At 48.9% G+C, this 23067-nt stretch overlaps 1 protein-coding gene and 2 long non-coding RNA genes across 4 annotated transcripts; 1 reads left to right on the forward strand and 2 right to left on the reverse strand.

The window, feature by feature from the left end:
- Positions 1-2970: 2970 nt before the first annotated feature.
- Positions 2971-5851, reverse strand: LOC144382212 (uncharacterized). Its single transcript, XR_013448697.1, has 2 exons — positions 5456-5851; positions 2971-3167 (listed from the first exon to the last, which is right to left on the reverse strand). It is a non-coding gene; the product is annotated as an uncharacterized LOC144382212 (long non-coding RNA).
- Positions 5852-6232: 381 nt separating this feature from the next.
- On the forward strand, positions 6233-11610 carry AZGP1 (alpha-2-glycoprotein 1, zinc-binding). Its single transcript, XM_036078779.2, has 4 exons — positions 6233-6347; positions 8132-8392; positions 10387-10662; positions 11285-11610. Exons 1-4 carry the CDS (start codon positions 6272-6274, stop codon positions 11608-11610), a joined length of 939 nt encoding a protein of 312 aa, XP_035934672.2. The 5' UTR covers positions 6233-6271.
- On the reverse strand, positions 6942-14791 carry LOC118527128 (uncharacterized). 2 transcript variants are annotated; one of them, XR_013448694.1, is made up of 5 exons: positions 14720-14791; positions 11455-11749; positions 8887-8968; positions 7477-7720; positions 6942-7269 (listed from the first exon to the last, which is right to left on the reverse strand). It is a non-coding gene; the product is annotated as an uncharacterized LOC118527128 (long non-coding RNA). The 2 variants fall into 2 exon arrangements; XR_013448695.1 differs by lacking the exon at positions 14720-14791 and adding an exon at positions 11847-12252.
- Between the last annotated feature and the right edge of the window lie 8276 nt (positions 14792-23067).

Consider the following 23067-nt stretch of genomic DNA (forward strand, 5'->3'; position numbering starts at 1 on the left):
GACCACTCCCCTACCTCTGTGCTGGGTTAACCAGTTGTCCGTGTGAGCTCTGCAACTCACAAGACGATTGCTCCTACTGGTGAGGCAGGATTGAATCCAAAAGGTGCTAACACACTGATCTTTGGTGACTCTCTGCATGGGTTGAGACAAGATTAATATGATTTGTGAGGAGTTTGCCATTGAATAAGAACATAGAAAGGTAATGAATTTAGCTCCATTGGAAACAAAAGGTTGTGTGGAAAAGTAAAATAATTATAGTTGACTGCATAGCAGAGCTGTAAAGTTATTACATAGTCATAATAATGGAAACAATGAAAATAGATCTGACCTAAGTTCTCATATATAATATTTACATTAGGAGGATGGGTGATGGGAGATGGAAGTGTGTGATGGAGGCTGGCAAAGGGAAGAAAATAAATCCTCTCTTCCAGGATATCTATATAATGCCTAACACTGAAATATCAAGAAAGCATTTTATTCAGAGACATGGAGGTAAACATCTCCAAAATAACCAGCCAAAGTTTAAGCAAATCACTGCATAAAAAATGAAGAAAAATATTTTGGAAACCATATTACTTTTCATAAATTAGGCATTGAAAAAATACTTATCTTGGGGCACCTGGGTAAGTCAGTCATCTTAGTAAGTGTCCAACTCTTGATTTTGGTTCAGGTCACAATCTCAGGGTTGTGAGATCCATCCTCATGTTAGGGTCTGCAATGGGCATAGAGTCTGCTTAAGATTCTCTCTCTCCCTCTCCTTCTGCTCCTCCCCCTCCTGCTGCTCCTCCCCCTCCCTTTCTAAAAAGGAAGGAAGGAAGGAAGGAAGGAAGGAAGGAAGGAAGGAAGGAAGGAAGGAAGGAAGGAAGGAAGGAAGGAAAAAAGAAAGAAAAAGAAAGAAAGAAAGAGAAAGAAAGAAAGAAAAGAAAGAAAGAAAAAAGAAAAAGAAAGAAAGAAAGAAAGAAACTTCCTGTCTCACTGGAAAATGGTTAAGGGAAAAAGGGAGGAACTGCAGAAAGATCCTGTAATTGGAAGTAACAGTGTAGAAAATATCTTTTTAAAGATTTTATTTCTAAGTCATCTCTACACCCAATGTGGGGCTCAAACTTACAACCCTGAGATCAAGAGTCGCATGCTCTACTGACTGAGCCAGCCAGGCGCCCTGGAAATTTATTTTATTTTATTACTTTTTAAAGATTGATTGATTGATTGATTGATTGATTTAAGAGAGAGAGGGAGGGAGGGAGAGAGAGAGAATCTGAATCAGACTCTGAGCTAAAGCGCAGAGCCCAACGCAGGACTCAATCTCACGACCCTGAGATCATGATCTGAGCCGAAACCAAGAGTTGGATGCTCAACTGACTGAACCATCCAGGCGCCCCTGGAAATTTATTTTAAACAAAAAAATTGACTGAACCCTCAACTGCTTTTATGGCTTTATAGGATAAAATCAATAATAAAAAATTTTTAGAAACACAACAGAGATGGAAACGATGCTGTGAACAAAGCAGGAAATGAGGCCAGACTAGCTGGCTGTGGGGGGGGAGCCTACATTCAGGGTCTTGCACCTTCTGGGGAATGTTGGGTTGAGAGCTCTAGAGTAAAAACAAAGAAAAAAAGCAGGGTGGTGTTCTGGAGATATGCCTACCACAATGGACATATTCATCAAATTCAACAAAGAAATCCCAGCCTGAGTGCTCCTGGACCCTGTAGCCCTGGGCACCAATCAGAAGGGGGAATCAGAGAACATCCCAGTGAAGTGTCTGGGGCCTGCCTGGAGGAGGAGTGCCCTGACATGCTCAGAGGGATCACCTACTACCTGGACTAAGTCCAGTGCTTCCTATGTTCTACTCACCAGCAATGAGCAAGAGAAGGGCCAAGGAACCTTGAGAAGAGGAGACATGGCAGGTTGAAGACCCAGTGGAAGAGAAAGAGGGCTTAGAAGTATGGAATGGTGTTCCTCAGAATCCTACTTAACCCACTAAAAATAATTCTCAAAAGCTCTGGGTTCAGGATGAGAATAAGAACAGGGAGGGACATTGCCGGCTCACTCCTGAGCCTCAAGGAAGGTGCCTAAGTTCAGATTCTTTCCTTATCTTGAGCTTCCTAGGGAGAAACTGGCCTGGGTAAGCCCCATGGACCTTTGCTTCTCTCTCTCATTCGTAGTTTTTCTCATGCCGAATTGGGTGCACAATATGTGAAAATACTGTCTTTGATACTTGGTCATGGAAGAAAACCCAAATAACTCAGAAGGAAATAATTCAGCCAGTGATATTTCAAAGAAACTTCTGGCCCCTTGAACAAATTTGAAAAACCACGTGACAGGAGAAGAATTTCAGATCAATAAGGAAACCCAAAGTCCACAGGAACAAGCCAGGCTAAGGCAGACTGGAATGTGAGACCCCGCCCCACCACGGCAGGAGAGATGGGTTGGGGGTGGGCAGGGGGAGGGAACCTCAGAAGACCCCAGGACTGGCCAGCTGTGGGGGAAGAGAAGAGGGACACTGAGCCACTCAGACATCCAGAGGAAACTTCCTGGAGAGATTGAGATTTCAGAGGAGGAAGTGAAGGCCAAGACAGCTGGCCAGGAAGAGATGAAAGATTGTTCCTGACCAGTTGGGCGTGGAGATGGCTGATGTCACAGGGGCCTGACAAGGGACATGACTGAGGGTGAGGCTGGGCTGTGGGCATCACTGGGCACACCAGGGAGGATAGAGGGCCCAGAGGACCAAATGTGGATCCTTCCACGAGCCCCTCCTGCCCGCCCAACAGAGAACCAGCAGCAGATTCTCCTTCAGGCAGGACCAAGTTCAAGTGCACTCTGAGAATGCCCCACCCCAGGAGGACCTCATTGCTACAAACTGTCTCCTTCTTGGCAATTTCTCAGTCACTTTGGAATTGCATATTGCTCTATATCGGGGGACCACTCTGCAAACAGCCCATCAGCCCCAAGGGTACATGGGAAGACCTGTGTTTCCATGTAATTGGCTTCCTCTGTATCCTCCGTATTTTATTTTATGCATCAAAAATTATCTTGAGGGGAGCCTGGGTGGCTCGGTCGGTTAAGCGTCTGACTCTTGATTTCGGCTCAGGTCTTGATCTCGGCTCAGGTCTTGATCTCAGGGTCTTGAGTTCAAGTCCTGTGTTGGACTCCATGCTGGGTGTGGAGCCTACTTAAAACAAGAAAAAATTATCTTGAAAGAAAATAAATAAATTTTAAAATTAAAAAAATAAAAAGTATCTTGAGGATAACCAGCAAGGGAGGCGATGGCACAAAAGGCCAAGAACCACTGACCAAGAGGGATGACCACAGGCTGTGAGGGACAAGATGCAGGAGTGGGACGTGCCTCATTCGTTGGATGATATTGGATACTCGTTGGATTGGAGCCCTTCAGAACCTGATTCCAACCTCCCTTTTAAATTTATCATCCCACCTGCCCATCCCCTCAATCTTCATGAACCCAGTTTCCACCAAATTGGCCTTAATGACCCTCACATAGGTCTGGCACCATCTCTTTTTGTCTTTGCTCATGTATCCGTTGATGTATTTATTATTTATGTAAGTGTTATTTTATTGTCTTCTCTCTGTCAAGCCCTGGACTAAGCACTAGGGACAGAAAAATGAACATGACAGATACCATCCCTGTCCTTACAAAATTTGTCCTTTATCTGCCAACAGAAATTGGCATTTCTGGGGCACCTGGCTGGCTCAGTCAATGGAGCATGCAACTCTTGATTTCGGGGTTGTGAGTTCGAGCCCCATGTTGGGTGTAGAGATTACTTAAAAATAAATTTTTTTAAGTAGTCTCCACACCCAGCATGGAGCCCAACGTGGGTCTTGAACTCACAACCCCAAGATCAAGACCTGAGCAGAGGGCGCCTGGGTGGCTCAGTTGGTTAAGCGACTGCCTTCGGCCCAGGTCATGATCCTGGAGTCCCAGGATCGAGTCCCGCATCGGGCTCCCTGCTCAGCAGGGAGTCTGCTTCTCCCTCTGACCCTCCCCCCTCTCATGTGCTCTCTCTCTCTCTCAAATAAATAAAATCTTTAAAAAAAAAAAAAAAAAGACCTGAGCGGAGACCAAGAGTCAGACACTTAACTGACTGAGCCACCCAGGCATCCCTAAAAATAAAATTAAAAAATATATATATAATATATATATACATATATTATATATATATATAAATATATGTATATAAAGAAATTGGCATTTTTTTAAACTTTTTTTTTTAAGATTTTATTTATTTATTTGAGAGAGAAAGAATGAGACAGAGAGACAGCATGAGAGGGGGAGGGTCAGAGGGAGAGGCAGACTCCCTGCTGAGCAGGGAGCCTGATGTGGGACTCGATCCCGGGACTCCAGGATCATGACCTGAGCTGAAGGCAGTCACTAAACCACCTGACCCACCCAGGCACCCAGAAATTGGCATTTCTATCTCTGTTCCATGTCCTGTTCAACCACAGTATGTCCCATGCTGCCTTTTTCCTGACACCATTCCAGATTTGAATTCCTTCTCCGATAATTCCTTGTTGGCATCCATCATAGGAGATTGGCAGGAAACTCCTGACCACACTTGGTTTTTAGATTTCTTAGGTTTTCATAATTAGGTTACACAACCTAATTTTCTGTTGTTAGGTTGTAATCATTAATCAGTATTAGGTTTTCATCTGTTTCATCCTGGCAATTGCAAAAGACAAAAGATTCTTTCCACACTGTCACAGAAATTGCCTAATTTTTCAGGCTGTGCTTGAAGTCAGTAATTCCTGCTTCTGCGTTTACACTCTTTTTCTTTAGGCTCTCCAACACTTCTGGACTCCACATTCCCAGACTTGGGTCCCTGATTTCCTTAAGCCCTTCACACTGTCCTATGGTAGCAGCTGCTTAGGACCTAAAATTTTGCCTTCAATGAGCATTTCATCCTGGCGGACCACAAGAGATAACTCAGTCAGGTGTTGAACTCTCCACAGAGTAAAACCACAGCCTGCAAGAAAGTTCCCAAAACGTGTGTATCGTCTCTGCATTCAGCCCCAGTCTGGCCCTGTGATCAAGCCCGGTTACCCTCCCTCCATTTCCCTGTCCCAATTTCATTATCAGTCAGAATCTTCAGTTGCTGAAACAGAATCTAATTCTGACTTGAAGCAGAAAATAAACAGATTTATCGGTTAGCTGTCGGAATCAATGGAGAGACTGGAAAACCCCGCCTCAGAGTTAGGTCGGAGAAACACAGGGAAAAAATCACACCACTGAACAAGTCCTGTAAACACACACCGCTGCCCACAGTAGGGACCAACGACACCACCTCCCTGGACGCGGGGCACCCCCACAGCTTGCAGCCCCGCTGCTCCCAGGACATGGGCCCAGAAAGGGCCGCCCGCTTTGTCGCCTTCTGGGCTTCACCGACACCTGCCTCCGCGGCCAGGGCGCCGGCGTCTGCTCGACCGAGCCCAAGCCGGGCGCACCTGTTCTGTTGCAAGGAGGTTGCCAAAAGGGGAATCGGGCTACTTCTGCCTCCAGGGTAGAAAGGCCTGGATTCCCCAAGCATAGGAAGGGGCGCAGGGAGGCAGGGGCGCCTGGGTGGCTCCGTCGGGTGAGCGTCCAACTCTTGGTTTCAGCTCCGGTCGTGATCTCAGGGTCGTGCGATGGAGCCCCATGTCCGGGTCCTTCCTCTCCCGCTGCCCCTCCCCCACTCACGTAAGTGCGCGCGCGCTCGCTCTGAAATAAATAAATCAATCTTAAAAAAAAAAAAGAAAAGAAAGGGAGGGAGGCAGAGATGTGAATGTCCTCCACGCAGAACTCCAGTGTGCTGGGTGAGAGAGAGAGAGAGAGGGTCCCACCCTAGCTGGGGTCTGCCATGTGCAGAGCTTTTCCAGAGGTGATCTGACAACACCCCAACCCCCCCAGTGAGCCTAGGGTGATAGACTGGAAAGGCAACACACACCCCAGGCATCTGCCACTTAACACTCCCCCTTCCCTCCTCCCTCGTGCCCTGGCATTCTGTCACCTGGGGGAAACACAGTCCCAGCCCGTCTTGGCTCTCAGTCTGCACACCGTCTGTGAGCTGGCTGAGTGCAACCTCTGCCCGGGGTGGCTTGTGCATCCTTCGCTGTCACTGTCAGAGGAGGAGCCTGTCCTGAGTGCTTATTGGCTGTGGAGTCACCTTTCCCAGGCTGGGCTCACAGCCCAACCATTCCCAGAACTACACCTGGCTTTATTTCCAAGTAGTCTGCTCTGAGCTCCATGACCCAGGGCAGTCCAGAATCTTCCGGTCAGGCAAAATGGGCACAGTGGTGTCTGTCCTGCTGTCCCTGCTACTCCTTTTGGGTCCTGCAGTCCCTCAGGAGACCCAAGCTGGTGAGTGAGGAAGCCAGGGTGGCTCTGGGGGACAGATGGGCTGGAGAAAGGCCTTCTAATGCAGCTGGGATTCCCAGATATACTGTGGGAGTGAGTGTCCAAGGCTGTCACCTAACTCAGCTCACAAACGTCGAGAAGCCTTGAGGGAGCCTCTGAACTCATGCTCAATGAGGCCTTGAGAATCAGAAGCTAAAACCCTTAGTTTACAAATGAGCAAAACTGAGACCAGAGGTGAAGTGACCTGGCGAGGGTCACACAGCCAGGACAAAGCAGGAGCCACACAGGTAGAACTTTCTGTCCCTTGCTTTCTTACAGTGGCTGGGTGAATCTGTCTGGTTCTCAGAGAAAGAGGGAACAACCCTAAGGGGCAGATGTGAAGGCAGGTTAACTGGACGGTTGTACAAGGAAAATGGTCCCCTCCCCCCACAGTCAGACCACAGTGCTACCATTAGCCCTGAGGGCAAGTTAGGGGGAAAGAAGCCAGCTGGAATCTGGGAAGCTCCAGAGTCCACACTAGGGTAGGAAAATGAGGCTGTTTCTTGGCCACCAATTACATGAAGAAATGTAAGCTAAACTGTGCATGTCTGAAATTCGTTACATTTAAAAACTATGAGGATGCATGTTTTATTTTAAAATGTTAATCACATCCTACACCAAAATCTGTATTAGTCAGGGTTCTCCAGAGAAACAGAACAGACAAGATGTAAATACAGAAAAAGAGATTGATTTTAAGGAACTGGATGGCACAATTGAAATCTGCAGGCCGGAGACCCGGAGAAGAGTCAGTGTTGCCATCTTGAGTCCAAAGGCAGTGTGGAGGCAGAATTCCTTCTTCTTTGGGGGACTGGGCTTCTTTCTTGTGGCCTTCAACTGATTGGATGAGGCCCACCCACTGTGAAGGGTGATCTGCTTTACACGAGGTCTAAAGTTAATCACATTGAGAAACTAATTAGCAAGAATAATTTCAGTACTTGAACTAGGAATCATCCATAGAACCTCCAACATTATTAACCCCGATGTGAGTTATATCCTGAATTAATTGGAAATGTCCCCCCTCTCCAAGCCCCTGCCTTACACCAAAACGCAAGGTACAACCCTGGGAATTCTGAGATCCAGATCCTGGCCTTACCCTGTGCCAATCCATTCTAGGTCATCTCCTGAGTTTTCTGGTAAATTCTTCCTACACATTCGAATTCTATGTCTTAGATTAAGTTGTGCTCCAGTAACAAAGTTTTTAGTGGCTTAACCCAACAAGTGGTTTATTTCTTGCTTGTGTAAAGTGAATACAGATAAGGCAACGTTCCTGTCTTCCCTGGGGTGACTCAGGAATCTGGGCTATTTGCATCTTCGGACTCCTGGTTTCATCCTGAGGTCTCCACAGTCATCACATAAATAAAAGAAAGACAGAACAAACCAGTTCATAGGGCCTCAGACCAGAAGAAAGACATCACTCCCACTCACATCCCCAGAATGCACATCACTCCCACTCACATCCCCCGAATGCAGTCGCATGATCCCAAAATACATACAAGGAGGCTGAGAAGTATTACTTTCTTATGTGTCAAGAAGAAACAATGAAGTGAAAACACAGAATGGTGTCTGAAGTACCATACCCAGGATAGAGGTAGGGCCCTTTGCACTTGGGTGAGCCTCCAGAGTGGTGAGGCTGAGGGCTGGGGAGGACGAGGCCCAGTGGCCACAGCCCCCTTCCTGGCCCTCTGCTGCCCTACGTTGGGCATCCCTTGCATGGACCCCACACCTCAAAGTCTTCTCCTCTTTTTCAGGGCCTTACTCTCTGAGCTTCTTCTACACTGGGCTGTCCAAGCCCAGCGAAGGCTTCCCCAGCTTCCAGGCCACGGCCTACCTCAATGACCAGGATTTCTTTCACTATGACAGTGAAGATAGGAAGGCCATACCCTGGTACCCCTGGAGCCAGATGGAAGGAATAGAGGACTGGGAGAACGAGAGTGAACTTCAGAAGGCCAGGGAGGACATCTTCATGGTGACCCTGAAGGACATCATGGACTATTACAAGGATACAGAAGGTCAGTGGACCGTGGACTGCTGGGGTGGAGGGTCTTAGCTCAAGAGGCAGCCCTGCAGGGGTGAGTGGAAAGGGGTCAGCAGGATGGAAGTAATCCCCGTCCCGAAGGAGGAAGGGAGAGCAGGGTAGAAATACGCAGACACTCTGCATCCCCCCAACCCCACAGCGCATCCGCTCTCCTCCTGCCCCATCCCGTCCCATCCTCACTCCCAGGCCTCAGCTCTGACAGGAAGTGATGTCAGAGTCAGCTCTCCTCCCGGCATGCGTCACCTCTCAGCTGCCCAGCCCAACCTGTCTGAGGCTGATCCTACTTTAGAAGGCATCAGGCTCCCCTGCCCAGGGATGTTGGGAAGAGTGAGCTAACCCTAGGGTCCGTCAGACCTGGGTTCACATGGTGGCCCGGCCAGTCACTAGCTGTTTGACAATGAACATGTTCTTAATTATCTGGTCTGAATCTGTGAAATTGGAACCTTCAAAAGATTCCACAAAACTTACCTATGCAAATTCCATGAAAGCTAGAACATCGTTGGTCTTGATCTCCCCAATCGTCCCATCACCTGGGACAGCCACTAATAACCTGCTCAAATGAAATATGTTGAATGATTGAGAGAAAATGCCTCACACAAACCGTGGCCCATACTGGGAGCTCAGTAGGGACTGAATTCAAAGCCACACACTGTTAGAGTTACATGGAATCCTGAAGACCCTCCTGTCCATAAGGAGCAGACTCGGGAGGGCTCATCTGGAATTGTGTTAGGAGGAGGAGGAGGAGCCGGGACACCCCCACTCCCCCAACCCCCCATCCCCAACCCTGTGTCCCAAGTCAGCCAGTCACAGGCTGGTGAACTGCTAATGCTAAATCATCATAGGGTGAGTGTCGAAAGATGGGTTTCTGAGCACAAAAATGCCTAAGAAGCTACGTAGAATCTGAAAGTTTCCTATAGGAGGCCAGAGGTACGCAGACATCTGAAGGATAAGGAATGGGAAGCCCTGGTAAGGAAAAGGGCCCGCACTGTGCATCAGAAGTAGGAGAGGGTGAGGTACCCGGGTGCCCGGGAAGGACACCAGCAGACATCTGATGGGCTGGAATAAAAATGCTGAAGCAAGTAATTATGATAAAGAGGGTAAAGAGAGGAATGGAGGGTGTGAGAATAACATTTCCTGAGCACCTACTACGTGCCAGGCACAGGCGTGAAGACTGGGAACGCTCACAGCAACGCTCTAAAGCAGCACTGTGGCCGTTGCTGTTTCCAAGCCGAGAAGACCAAAGCACAGGGAGGGTAAACGCTCAAGTTCACGCCAGGTCGGGGTGGAGAGAGATCTGCCGTTTGCGCCCAGGGAGCTTGATATCAGAGCCTGGGCCCACAGCGCTCATCAGTATCGGGTCCACGCCAGTCGTGTCCCCCTCCCAGAGGAGGCCAGGTTCCAAGACTTGTTGCTCACTGGGCTGAGAGGGGGCTTCAGAGATTCGTAATGAAGATCTTAGGCCCCAGAATAGAGGGGAGCCGTGATCACATCATGTTTACTGAAGCAGTAACATCAGCTCCACTTAGAACAGCGAGAAAAAGGAGAGATTTGGTAATCTGTATGAAACTCCGAATAATTTCTATTTAACTTGGAGATGGCACTTCAGTGTGGTTCTGTCAGGTTCCTAAGAACTCCCAGGGTATTTGAAGTTCACTAGATGAGATGATGCCGGAGGGTGGGGGGCAGGAAGCTGGGAGCACGGTGCATGGTCCGTAATCCCTGACCCTCCCCAGCCGGGAAGGATGCATCGCAGCTCAGACGGGCCTAAAACACCAAACCAAAGCACCTTTCCCTCTTCTGCTGTATGTGTGACTCATAACCCATTTGCCAAGATAAAGGGACCACATGCTTAGATTTCCAAAACCTCGCTTCCTGTTGTTTCTGCAAACTGTGTAGGAGTCGAAGTTATTAAAACGGAGTCGATGCCAGGCTTGACTGACTTCCCCGGGGGGCCCGGGGCGGGTGCAGGGGCTCACACCTTTCAGGGAATGTTTGGCTGTGAGCTCCGGAATAACAAAAGCAGTGGAGCATTCTGGAGGTACGCCTATGATGGAAAGAACTTCATCGAGTTCAACAAAGAAATCCCAGCCTGGGTCCCCCAGGACCCAGCAGCTCTGAACACCAAGCAGAAGTGGGAGGCGGAAAAGGTCTACGTGCTGCGGGCCAAGGCCTTTCTGGAGGAGGAGTGCCCAGCAATGCTGCGGAGTTACCTACAGTACAGCAAGATCCACCTGGACCGACAAGGTACCCCCCGCTTCCTAGGTCCTGCTCCCCCCACGCTGAGCTGAGAAAGACCAAGGTGATCTCAGGCTGGGAGCCCGGGGAGCATCTCAGGCCCAGGTGGTGTCTCTCAGATGATGCCTCCCAGCTGGGCAGTGGATGAAGGCAGGTGTGGGAAATGCCTGCCTGTCAGAGCCTGGTTGTCACAAGCTGAGACTTCGGTTTGGGAAACAGTGAGAACGAGGGTCCTGTGGGACAGAGCAGGCATGGGTCTGACGGAGAGAGCCACAGGCAGAATTAAGGCACGGAGCTGAGACTGGGGGAGGAGGGAGCCCCAAAGCTCACTCAGAAGTTTGGGAAAAAATAGAAAAATGTATGGGGGGGTAGTCACAATTTCTTGCCATCAGATGTCAATATACGGTGGAGGGACAGGGGAGCCCGAGGGCTGTTGTGGTCATTCCACGATCCAACGGGGAGGCTCCTGGGAACCCTCGGCCTTGCCTGATCTTCGCAAAGGTTCCCTGGGGAGGCAGACACAGAGCTTGGAGTTCTGCTCATCACTGACGCCCAGACAGCGGGAGGGAAGGGACGTGAGCGGGAGCCATCGAGGGCAGACCCTCGATGTCCACGCTCTGTCCCTTCGCAGATCCCCCCACCGTGTCCATCACCAGCCACTGGACCCCAACAGAAACTCAGACACTCAAGTGCCAAGCCGATGGCTTCTACCCACGAGAAATTGAGCTGCACTGGATTCAGGGGGACGATACACAGGAGGCTGAGGGGGGAGATGTTGTTCCCAGCGGAAACAGCACTTACCGGTCCTGGGTGGTGATGTCAGTTTCCCCGCAGGACAGAGCCTCCCGCTCCGACTCCTACTCCTGCCGCGTGAAGAACAGCAGCCTGGCCCAGCCCCTCACTGTGCTGTGGGCGGGAGCGAGGGCTGAAGGCTCCGAGGGCACCCGGGGGCAGTAGCCACCCCTCCTGCGGGACAGGAGAGACGAGCTCTAGAGGCCAGGGGTCAGGTGGTGGATTCAGGGACACAGAAGCCTAGAATGCCGGCCACGGAGCTGACTCACGGCTCAGTTGTCTTGCAAAACCCCATTAATCTAATCTGTGAATCAAATCAACAGTAATCACCTTGCCTAGCACACAGTGTAGAAAAGTATTTTTTTAAACAGAGATGATATAAAAATGGGAGTAGATGTTACCCTTCATCCTGTGCTTCTAAGCCTTCAATTCATCTGAAATTCTTGGTATCCACTTAAAGCAACGTTTACAGGGCATCCTGCCCTGGGGGGTCCACTGTAGCGTGGCGTGGACCGTCTGGTCCCTTGCGCCTTGTTCAGGAGCCCACTGTGGATGTCCCCTCTGTTGTGAGGTCGTAGAACCTCTTTAATACAACCCACGCCTCTTCTGTGCCTCAGTTGCCCAGACCTGCCTCCTCCCAGTGAGCAGCCACCCTCCATTCCAGGTTCCCACACCTTCAGGTCTTGGAGCCGCCACAGACCCTAGCTCATCTGAGAGGCTTCCTCCCTCCAGGACGCACTCCCAGGAAAACAGGAATCAGATGTTCTTGGACTCCCTCCAAATTCACTTGAGGTTTTTTTTTTTTAACCCAGTTACCCACCACCATCCACAGGTTTAAAAACCCCAAAAGACAGAACAGACCTCTCACCCCTGACCTTTCTATGAAGCTCATCTGCGTGACGCACACTTCCTTCCCTTCCCAGCCCCGGCCTCCGAGCTGGGCTCCTTAAGGAAATCATCCCCCGCATTCAGTATGCTGAGCTGACCCTTAGTCTTTCTTGAAAGCCTAAATTTGAAGGTTCTACTTGTCATTTTTGATACTTTGACCCAGTGTGGAAATCAAAGCTGAGAAATAGCTTCCTCAGTGTATGTGAAATCCACATTCCTCTCCTCTAGAACCAAAAAAAAAAAAGTCCTGTTTGAACAGTATAGGCTGCAGAGGAAAACAATCCAAATAGTCACGATGGAAAAATATGGCCATGAACAAATAAAACCACGTGACAGGAGAAGGATTTCAGATCAATAAGGAAACCCAAAGTCCACAGGAACAAGCCAGGCTAAGGCAGACTGGAATGTGAGACCCCGCCCCACGACGGCAGGAGAGATGGGTTGGGGGTGGGCAGGGGGAGGGAACCTCAGGAGACCCCAGGACTGGCCAGCTGTGGGGGAAGGGGAGAGGGACACAGAGCCACTCAGACATCCAGAGAAACTTCCCGGAGAGATTGAGATTTCAGAGGAGGAAGTGAAGGCCAAGACAGCTGGCCAGGAAGAGATGAAAGATTGTTCCTGACCAGTCGGGCGTGAGATGGCTGAGGGGAGGGCCACAGGGGCCTGACAAGGGACATGACTGAGGGTGGGGCTGAGCTGTGGGCATCACCGGGCACAAGCACCTCCTGCCCACCCAACAGAGAACCAGGAGGTTCTCCTTCAGGCAGGACCAAATTCAAGTGCACTCTGAGGATGCCCCACCCCAGGAGGACCTCATTGCCACAAACTGTCTCCTTGGCAATTCCTCAGTCACTTAGTACTATCTTGTCTCTCTCGAAAATTCCTCTGGGGATAGTTCACCAGCTAGACTGCAGGGATGGAGGGCTCGGATTTAGGCAGGAGATGCCAACAGGATATGGGACTTAACGGTAGTTGCTGTTAAGGTCCTCTCCAATTTTGGTTGAATGCTGCTTTTCCAATCTGGCTTGTCACTAGAACTTATTCTGCTTATTGAAACAATACCCTCTGTCAAGGTTCAGCCCACATCTTACCTCCTCCCATGACCACTACCACGATCAGTAATTCCAACTTATATTCGTCCATGCTGAGATGTCTCTCAGAAATATCAGGGAAGATTTCCAGAAAGACATTGAGTGAAGCCAATGTCCACTCTATCTCAGCATCATCCCAGGCCATTCTCCTTTTTGTTCCTTTCCAAGTGAAAGGAAAGGAATCAACGATGGCAATATCTGGGGGAAGAGCATTTGGGGCAGAGGGGATAGCAAATGCCAAGTCCCCAGGGCAGGAACAATTGTGGTATTTGAAAGGCAGAATAATGACCAGTGGGCTGGAGTGTCATGAACACGGGGAGAGTCATAAGAGAGGATGTTGAAAAGGCAGGTAGCAGTCAGATTGTGCAAGGCATCGTTTGCCTTGGGAAGGAGTTTCTACTGCAAACGGCAACACCTGGTAGGTTCTAACCAAGATGGCAGTAGGATTTGCTTTAGGTTTTACTTTTTTTTTAAGATCTTATTTATTTATTTGAGAGAGAGAGAGCAGGGGCAGAGGGAGGGGGAGAAGCAGGCTCCCCTCTGAGCAGGGAGCCCAATGGTGCGGGACTTAATCCCAGGACCCCAAGATCATGACCTGAGCTGAGGTCAGAGACTTAACCGACTGAGCCACCCAGGCGCCCCTGCTTTAGGTTTTTAAAACATCACTTTGGCTGCTGTGTGAGGAAGGGACAATGGTGACACAAGGGTGGAAACAAGGAGACCAGAAACAAGTCCCTGGAAGGACTCTGGACTGGAATCCTAGCAGCTGTGAAGGGAGCAAGCAGCCAGAGTTTAGGATATATTCTGGACATCAAGCCTACAGGACTTGGAGATGGACCGATGAGCCTTGAGTTTGCTGATGGGTTAGACAGGAGCTGTGGGCGAGAGTGGTGACTCAAATTCGGATCCCAAGCCTTGGATCTGAGTCACTTCTGGCAGCACCCTCCCCCACAGGCTATGTCACACACAGCCTCCAACCTCAGCCCCTTTGATGGCTCTCACCCACCTGATCCCTACTGCTGGAGCACTTGCAAGCTTCCTGCTTCTCATCGGAGGAAACATTTTCAAGATGACCCACCTGGAATAGTAGAATAGTATTTCCAGTACTCCCAGTCCCTGCTCTGGTTCCCAGTGTAGCTCCCCCCACCCCCCAGAACCAGCGTCCAAAGCAATCCGTGCTATTCCTTTCTGCGTCCTTCCTCGCTCTTACCGCTCAGACCTCTGTCTTCTCCCCCACTAGCTGGAGCTGCAAGCTAAGGTCCCAATTACGCCCCACGCTCGCATCCTCCCCTTACCTGGCCTGCCTGCACACCCTCGGATGAGCTTGTCCTTCCAGAAACCCCTCCCTAGCCCTCCAAACGCAGCTTCAGCGTGTCCTACGCGCCCCCTCGTGGTCGGAAGGCAAAGGTGCAGGCTGGTCGTGCTCACGGGGGCGGGGTCTCCTCCCGCCAGAGTGCCAGGAAATGCACACGCACCCCTGGAACCCAGGAAGCCAAGGTGGCTGGATTTATATCCCCGACCACAGCAGAGCTCCGGGAAGCAGAAATGCTTTCTACCTGGGAGGTGAAAAACTGTTATCGATCATTCTAAACTAAGAGCTGACAGAGAGAGGAAAAGATCCAACTGAAACGCTTCCGTGAAGCCCCCTTGGACCGGATCCTCCAGCCCGTGGCTGCCCCAGAGTTTATTTGCTCCCTTCTTCAGTCCTGACCCGATACTCCTCGCTCTCACCTGCTCTGGTTCAAGGGCTTGCGTTCGGCTTTGAACTTCAAATCCCAGTGCCTACTTCAAGCAAAACAGTAAACTAGTGACAGAAGGAGACCTCCTTAACCAAAGTGGCATTTAGGAATGCCCCTCAGGGGCGCCTGGGTGGCTCAGTCGGTTAAGCGGCTGCCTTCGGCTCAGGTCATGATCCCAGGGTCCTGGGATCGAGTCCCGCATCGGGCTCCCTGCTCGGCAGGGGGCCTGCTTCTCCCTCTGTCCCTCCCCCTGCTTGTGCTCTCTTTCTCTCTCTCTCCCCCTGACAAATAAATAAATAAATAAAATCTTTAAAAAAAAAAAAAAAAGGAATGCCCCTCAGCTGCAAGGAATAGCATACTTGACTGCAGATGGTTCATACAACAAACGAGGGATTTTTCTCAGCTCCGGGCCAGCGTCTGTATGGGTTTTTTGTCTCCCCCTACTGGTCACAAAAATAATTGCAGCAGGTGTCAGGAAGGCGTCCTCAACAATTTCAGCTCAAAGCCCGGAAGCATGGCCCTAAGATAATGACCAAAACCCCTCCCCACCCCACCCCCCGCTACTCACCCCACCACAGTTCCTGCCTTTGTTCACGGAGGGAAACCTTCCTAGGAAGACACACCCACCCACCCCTTCCGACTTCAATTTACATCTCACTGCCCAAAGCCAGTTTCCGAATACATGTCACAGGCTGGGTCCCTTTCGTGAGATTAAGAGTTTTCTGTCAATTCTTGTCAAAATCAGAGCGCATTTTTTAGCACGCAAGAAGGAGGGAGATTATTTGGGGATAAGCAGCCAACAGTTTCTGTTACATTTGAAAAAAATATGATATAATGTTAAAAAAAAAAAGTTACCTCACTTAATGAAACATTAGCATATTCCCATTAAGGTCAGGAATAAAACCAGAATCTCTATTTCCACAATTATTCAATATTTTTCTGGCACTTCTAAGTTAATTCCTTAAGACAAGAGGAAATGAAAAGTTCAAATACTAACAATCATGAAATGAATTGACACTTATTAGCAGATGCTCTGCCTTCCTACCTAGAAAACTCAAGAAAATCAATGGCCAATTCCCTGAAATAAGTCAAAGAGTTCAGAAATGTGGGTGACAAGCAAATATACAAGATCAGTAGATTGCCTATATACCAACAACAAATAGTTGGGAAATATTAAAGAAAAAAGGAAACCCAATCACAATTGCTTTAAAAGGAATAAAAATAGAATACCCAGGAATGACTGGATGTTTTCCTCGGGATTGATCAGGGCACCCTGATTTATACAGCTTATTGTTTGCAATGGAGTTCCGCACCTTTGGCCTTGAATCTGGTATTTGCCCCTTCTCTTTAGGAACCCAATGAAGGGCTCTCCCAGGCCTCCTGGCTCAAGCCCTCAGGCATATCCTGTCTCCTACTCAGACTTCCTCTCTACCCAAGCTATGTAAGGGGTCTGGAGAACCAAACACAGGCCAGGTTGCAGTGGCCTGAGAACAATGTGTCTTCGATATGGGAATAAATTCTTAATATAATACTAAACCCCCTCCAAAAAAAATATATATATATATACAAAATAGTGCACATGGGAGTTAGTATGGGTTACTGGCTAAGTAAGCAGTCTCTGGAATAAGATTGAATGGTTTTGACTGGAAGCTCTGCGGTTTATAACTGTGTGATCTCTCTACCTCAGTTTTCTTGTCTGTAAAATAATAGTAGTGCATACCCCAGAATGGGATGAGGGTTAAGTGAGCCAACACAGGGAACACTCTTTAGTGGCAGGTACGTAATAAACATTAAAAAATTATTAGCTACAGGGGGTCTGGGTGGCTCAGTCGGTTAAGCATCCAACTCTTTTTTTTTTTTTTTAAGGTTTTTTATTTATTTATTTATTTGACAGAGAGAGACACAGCGAGAGAGGGAACACAAGCAGGGGGAGTGGGAGAGGGAGAAGCAGGCTCCCCGCCAAGGAGGGAGCCTGACACGGGGCTCTATCCCAGGACCCTGGGATCACGACCTGAGCCGAAGGCAGACGCCCAGCGACTGAGCCACCTAGGCGCCCCAAGCATCCAGCTCTTGATTTCAGCTCAGGTCATGATCTCAGGGTCGTGAGATCAAGCCCTACATTGGGCTCCAGGTGGAGCCTGCTTGGGATTCTCGCTCTCCCTCTCCTTCTGCCCACCCTCCACTCACTTGCACGTTCTCTCTCAAATAAATAAATTAATTAAAAAAAAAATAATTAGCTATATTAAGTATTCTATCATGGTTATTGTTACTGAGAGAAAGGCCTTCTTAAGCCAGGTGCTGTTCAAAACTCATTAATTCATTTATTCCTCAAGACAACAGAAATGTTTTCCATGCAACTCCCTCCTTCCCCCTTGGTCTTCCTCATCCTGCTCCTTGGGATTGGGTGTGGTGCCTGGAGCTCCATCTTGGACTGTGACATTGAGAACCACACCCTGGGGACTGCGGAGCAGAAAGCTGGAAGCAACCAGAGTGCCAGGTGCCTGCCGGTGGAGCCCCCAGCCCAGCCCTAAACCGCCTAAATCCAGACTTTACAAATGTGAGAAAAACAATCCTCTGTCTTGTTTCAGCCGCTCACATTTGGAGTCTCATTCACAACCATCAAACCTGTGTCCTAACTGATAACAGCCTGCCACCAGGCAGTTTCTGCCATTTGAGACATTCCTGGGTGTAGTATTGAAATAAAAGCTCGGCCTTCTGAAATGCCCTTTCCTTAAACTGAGACAGGGCCAATTAGAAGGAGGTAAGAAGCCCAAAGCAAGGGGCACCTAGCTGGCTCGGTCGGTGGAGCATGCGGCTCTTGATCTCAGGGTTGTGAGTTCGAGCCCCACGTTGGGTGTGGAGCCTACTTTAAATAAATAAATAAGTTTTTTAAAAAGAAGAAGAAAGAAGCTCAAAGCAAAATATTTCCCAGGTAGTAATGTTGCTTAGGGACCACCTAGGCAGACAATTTTCGTTAAACTAAAGCTGCCTGGCTGAGAGTGCCAAATCCTAACCACTAAACCACCAGGGAGCTAAAACTGCCTGGCTGGAAAATTAAATATTAATAGCTGTACGTTAATAGTTAAAAGGAAATTTGGGAGCATGAGGGTGACCCCAAAATAATTTCAATATACACACTGTTCTCTCTTCACTATGCCCCATTAACTTTGCCTTGCCTTCTCTCAGCCATCCGGTCCCACAGGTGCCTCCTAGGCTCACAACACCTGCTGAGGGAGCAGTCGGCTTCCCTGGACCCTTGAGCACCCAACCCTTACATGGGGATCTTAAAACACATTGGGCGTGTCAGTGTCAGATTTCCTTCTCAGGCTAAAGGGGCCCCTTTCAGGATTCCGAAAGACATTTCCTCGCTAGGTGGTAGGCTCAACGGCAGTTGCACCATACTGCCACGAGAGGGCACTATGTACTCATGCTAACGATTGGGAGAGGCTCAGCCGCTTTAAGAACGTGTAGGGCTGGCGGGAACCCGGGTTTGCTGATCCCTCTTATGAGGTCATCTCACTTCGTTTTCACACCTGTCCCCCAGCATTTCCACCTGAATGTCCTGAAGACCCCTCAGAATCCCAAGTTCAAATACCAGGACGATCTTCCCCCTCCACCCCATCCCCAGAGGAAACCAGAACAATTTCTCTCCTCCCCCTCCTCTCTCCCCCTCCTCCCCCCTTTACCTCCTCCCCCTCCTCTCTCCCCCTCCTCCCCCTTATCTCCTCCCCCTCCTCTCTCCCCCTCCTCCTCCTTTACCTCCTCCCCCTCCTCTCTCCCCCTCCTCCCCCTTTACCTCCTCCCCCTCCTCTCTCCCCCTCCTCCCCCTTTACCTCCTCCCCCTCCTCTCTCCCCCTCCTCCCCCTTTATCTCCTCCCCCTCCTCTCTCCCCCTCCTCCGCCTTTACCTCCTCCCCCTCCTCTCTCCCCCTCCTCCCCCTTTACCTCCTCCCCCTCCTCTCTCCCCCTCCTCCCCCTTTACCTCCTCCCCCTCCTCTCTCCCCCTCCTCCCCCTTTACCTCCTCCCCATCCTCTCTCCCCCTCCCTCCTCCTCCCTCTCCCTCCTCCTGATTCCTCCATCTCAGTTAAGGGCACCCAAACTAAGACCTTTGGTTCCTATCCCCTCCCTTTCACCCCAGACAGCCTAGATGTCACCAAAACCAAAACAGGCTCTCACTCAGGTCCTTTTGTCCACCCAGATTGCTCCTGTCTGACTGTGCCTCCCTCGGGCAGTGCGCAGTCCTCCCCAGTCGCCGGCCTTTCCCATCATCCTTGACACTCTGACAGCACAGGTGAGATCATGTCATTTCCTTCTTTAAAGGTCAAGAAAGGTGGAAACGACCGGAGTGTCCATCGAAGAGTGAATGTGGTCTAGCCATTCAATGGAATATTATTCAACCTTAAAAAGTAGGAAATTTCAGGGGCGCCTGGGTGGCTCAGTCAGTTAAGCATCTGCCTTCAGCTGAAGTCATGATCTCGGTCCTGGGATCGAGCCCCACGACAGACTCCCTGCTCAGCGGGGAGCCTGCTTCTCCCTCTCCGTCTGCTGCTCCCACTGCTTGTGTTCTCTCGCACTCTCTCTCTCAAATAAATAAATAAAATCTTTAAAAAAAAAAAAAAGGAAATTCTGACACATGCTCCAACACGGATGAACCTTGAGGACATCATGCTAAGGGACAGCAGGGCTTGGATTCATCCAGAACTGACTGTTGGACCCAGATAGTTTTATCAATAGGCCAGGCTTTTGAGACAACAGTCCCAACACATGGCAAAGGATGCGACAGAGGGATCTACTTCAAACATACGCCAATTTGAAGAAAACCTTTAAATCAGTTACTTCCTTGGTCTCTAATGTCCATTTTTAAATAAGGGAAATTTCTGGGTTGAATTTACTTTTCTGAGTAGATCTTCCTACTGAAAGAAAGGGAAGTTCTCAATCTTCATTCTCTACCTGGGAATAGCCTTGCCTAAAAAGTAATAAAGCTGGCATTCAGCTTTCCAAACAAGGCTTTTTGGCTTTGGTTACTGCAAATCTGTCTGAAGTCGGTTCGTGCAGCTAAGAGGACACACCAGCCGAGAGTTAGTCGGCTCCAGAGCAACTCCTGGATCTTCCAGTTCCCATGTGAGCACTCTAGGCAACTTATTTATGCTCTTGGGTTTTGTTGTTGTTTAAAGATTCTATTTATTTATTTGAGAGAGAGCACGAGCAGGGTCATGATCGGCTCAAGTCATGATCTCAGGGTCCTGGAATCAAGCCCAGCATCAGGCTCCGCACTCAGCAGGGAGTTTGCTTGAGATTCTCTCCCCTTTTCTCTCTCTGCCCCTCCCCCCCATTTGTGTGTGCTTGAGCATGCTCTCTCTCTCAAATAAATATATAAATCTTTAAAATAAAATAAACGTCGGCCATCAACAAGCTTGCAGTTTTGCTGTTGTTGTTGTCATCAGTGTGATTAGCCCATCAGGACCAAAAGAATTAAAATAGTGCTTTCTGATGTAAATATAATGCAAGCACATACGAAATGTTAAATTTTCTAGTAGCCACATTTTGACAAGCAGAAAGAAGCAGGTGGAATTAACTTTAAGGCTATTTTTAATTTAACCTGATCTGTCCAAAATATCACTTCCACATATACATTTAAAATTATTTTTAAGCTATTAAATGATATACTTTACACTTTATAAAATTAATTAAAATATTTAAATTATTAATTTTAAATGTTATTGATATATCTTACATTTACATTCCTTTTTTTCATATGAAGTCTTTGAAATCCAGTATGTATTTTACATCAAAGGACATCTCAATTGGGATTAGACACATGTCAAGTGTTCAGTAGCCACTTGTGGCTAATGCCTACCCTACTGGAAAAAGCAGGACTAGAATCTTAAGCCAAAGAAGATACTTAAGGCAGAACATTGGCAAATCCAAACCCCTGCTGATCAAACAGAATGCAATGATTTTTCACAAAGCTGCATTTCTAGTTCTACTGTGGTAAGAGCTGAGGTAGGAGGGAAGACTTTCTCACATATTTGGGTGACCGTTTTCCTCTGCTGTAAATTGTTTAAAGCCAAATGAAGTCCTTTTTTTTAAAGGTTTATTTATTTGAGAGAGAGAGAGCATGAGCGGGAGGGGCAGACAGAGAGGGAGAGAGAATCCCAAGCAGACTCCACACTGAGTGTGGAGCCCAACAGGGGGCTCCATCCCAGGACCCCGAGATCGTGACCTGAGCTGAAACCAAGGGTCCGACACTTAGCCAACTGAGCCACCCAGGTGCCCCTCCCCCAAAGAAGTCTTGAACCTTCTTTAAAGGTGTTTTTCTCCAGGGTAGCTTTTCTAATGTTTCTCTAGGCTTGAGTTACAACTGGAAGCATCACCCCATATGCTAGAATTTCTGACCAATGTAAAATTTCTCAGATGTGTAAGAAGTCCTGATAAATGCCTGGGACTTTGGCCACATTTATTATTTTCAGGAGGGTCCTGACTTGAGTGGCTCATTGGATTTTCCTCTAATGTGATTTTTTTTTTTTTAAGTAGGCTTTACACCCAACATGGGGCTTGAACTCAGAACCCTGAGATCAAGAGTTGCATGCTCTACTGACTGAGCCAGTCAGGCACCCCATTTGTTTGATTTTTCTAAAGAGAATAGATAGATGCCCCCACCTCTGTTGAGGTATGATTGACATATAACATAGTGTAAGTTGAAGGTGTAAAATGTGATGATTTGATACAATTATATATTGCAAAATGATTACCACAGTAGGATCGGTGTCAGAATTTCCTTCCTTTTTAAGGCTGAATAATATTCTATTGTATGTGTAGACCACATTTTGTTTATCCATTCATCAACAGACACTGGTTTGCTTCTACTTTGGCACTACTGTAAATCATGTTGCTGTGAACAGTATCTCTTCACGCCCTTGGTTTAAATTCTCTGGGGCATATACCCAGCAGTGGAATTGCTGGATCCCATGGTAATTTTGTTTTGGTTGCTTTGAGGAGCTGCCATACTTGTTTTCCACAGTGGCTGGACAGCTTCTACAGCCCCACCGGCCATGCACAAGGGCTCCAATTTCTCCACTTTCTATTTCCAACACTTGCTATTCGGTGTTTTCACTAGCAGCCAATCCTAATGGGTATGAGATGGTCTTTTCTGCATTCTTGCACACTCCATTTGGTCGATTTTGGTGTTTTGTTCTTAGCTTTTTTTAATTTTTGTGGGGTTTTTTTCCCCCCCATTTGCTCAATTGTGAAACTGTTAGATGTTTCCTGCCGTTTGAACAATTAGGTTTTAATTTTCGTGGTGTTCATTTCAGATGAGAGGCAGCCCCAGGCAGTGGCAGGTGCACGGGCCGTGGTGGCACAAGCCCTGGGTTCTGATTGAAGTCTGTCCCTGGGAGACCCTGGGCAGGACAGAAGTTTCTCCAGGCCTGTTTGATCCTCCTCCGGGGGAAGCGAGCATGGTAAGTAATACACCGTGCTCCGACCCCTCAGCTGAAACTTGGGCCTGGATGCATTTGAAGTGGACATTCTCTCTCACAAGTGAGTTGCCCGACTCGATTTCCATTTTTTTGTTTTCCTTTTGACTCATTTTGCTGCCCCTGGAGTAGGGTACGCGCCGCCCTGCGAGTACCGTCCGGGAATCTGGCGTGGTCGGGTCCCGGGCGTCCAGCGAGCCTGGGGAACCACCGAGAGGCGAGGCCTCCCGGGTCCTAGAGAGGGCGCCTCGACAGGCCGACGCGGGGGCACTTCCGGCCTTTGTGTGGCTGCGGGAGACGGCGGCCCGTGGGGGTCGGTGCGCTGCGCTTCGGCCCCCGGGGTCTGTGCTGACGCGCGCCTCGGCGTTCCTCACCCCCTGGGCCGAGGCGGGGGTCCCCCTGACGCGCAGCGCCGGGCTCGGCCTCACC

Source organism: Halichoerus grypus, chromosome 6 (assembly GCF_964656455.1).
Source record: "Halichoerus grypus chromosome 6, mHalGry1.hap1.1, whole genome shotgun sequence".
In the NCBI taxonomy this organism is placed as follows: domain Eukaryota; kingdom Metazoa; phylum Chordata; class Mammalia; order Carnivora; family Phocidae; genus Halichoerus; species Halichoerus grypus.

Excerpts from the sequence above, each read along its gene's own strand:
- AZGP1 (XM_036078779.2), top strand. The coding sequence starts at position 6,272 with ATGGGCACAGTGGTGTCTGTCCTGCTGTCCCTGCTACTCCTTTTGGGT. Across the intron at positions 6,348-8,131 it reads CCCTCAGGAGACCCAAGCTG|GGCCTTACTCTCTGAGCTTC; the intron begins GTGAGTGAGGAA and ends CCTCTTTTTCAG. Across the intron at positions 10,663-11,284 it reads GATCCACCTGGACCGACAAG|ATCCCCCCACCGTGTCCATC; the intron begins GTACCCCCCGCT and ends GTCCCTTCGCAG.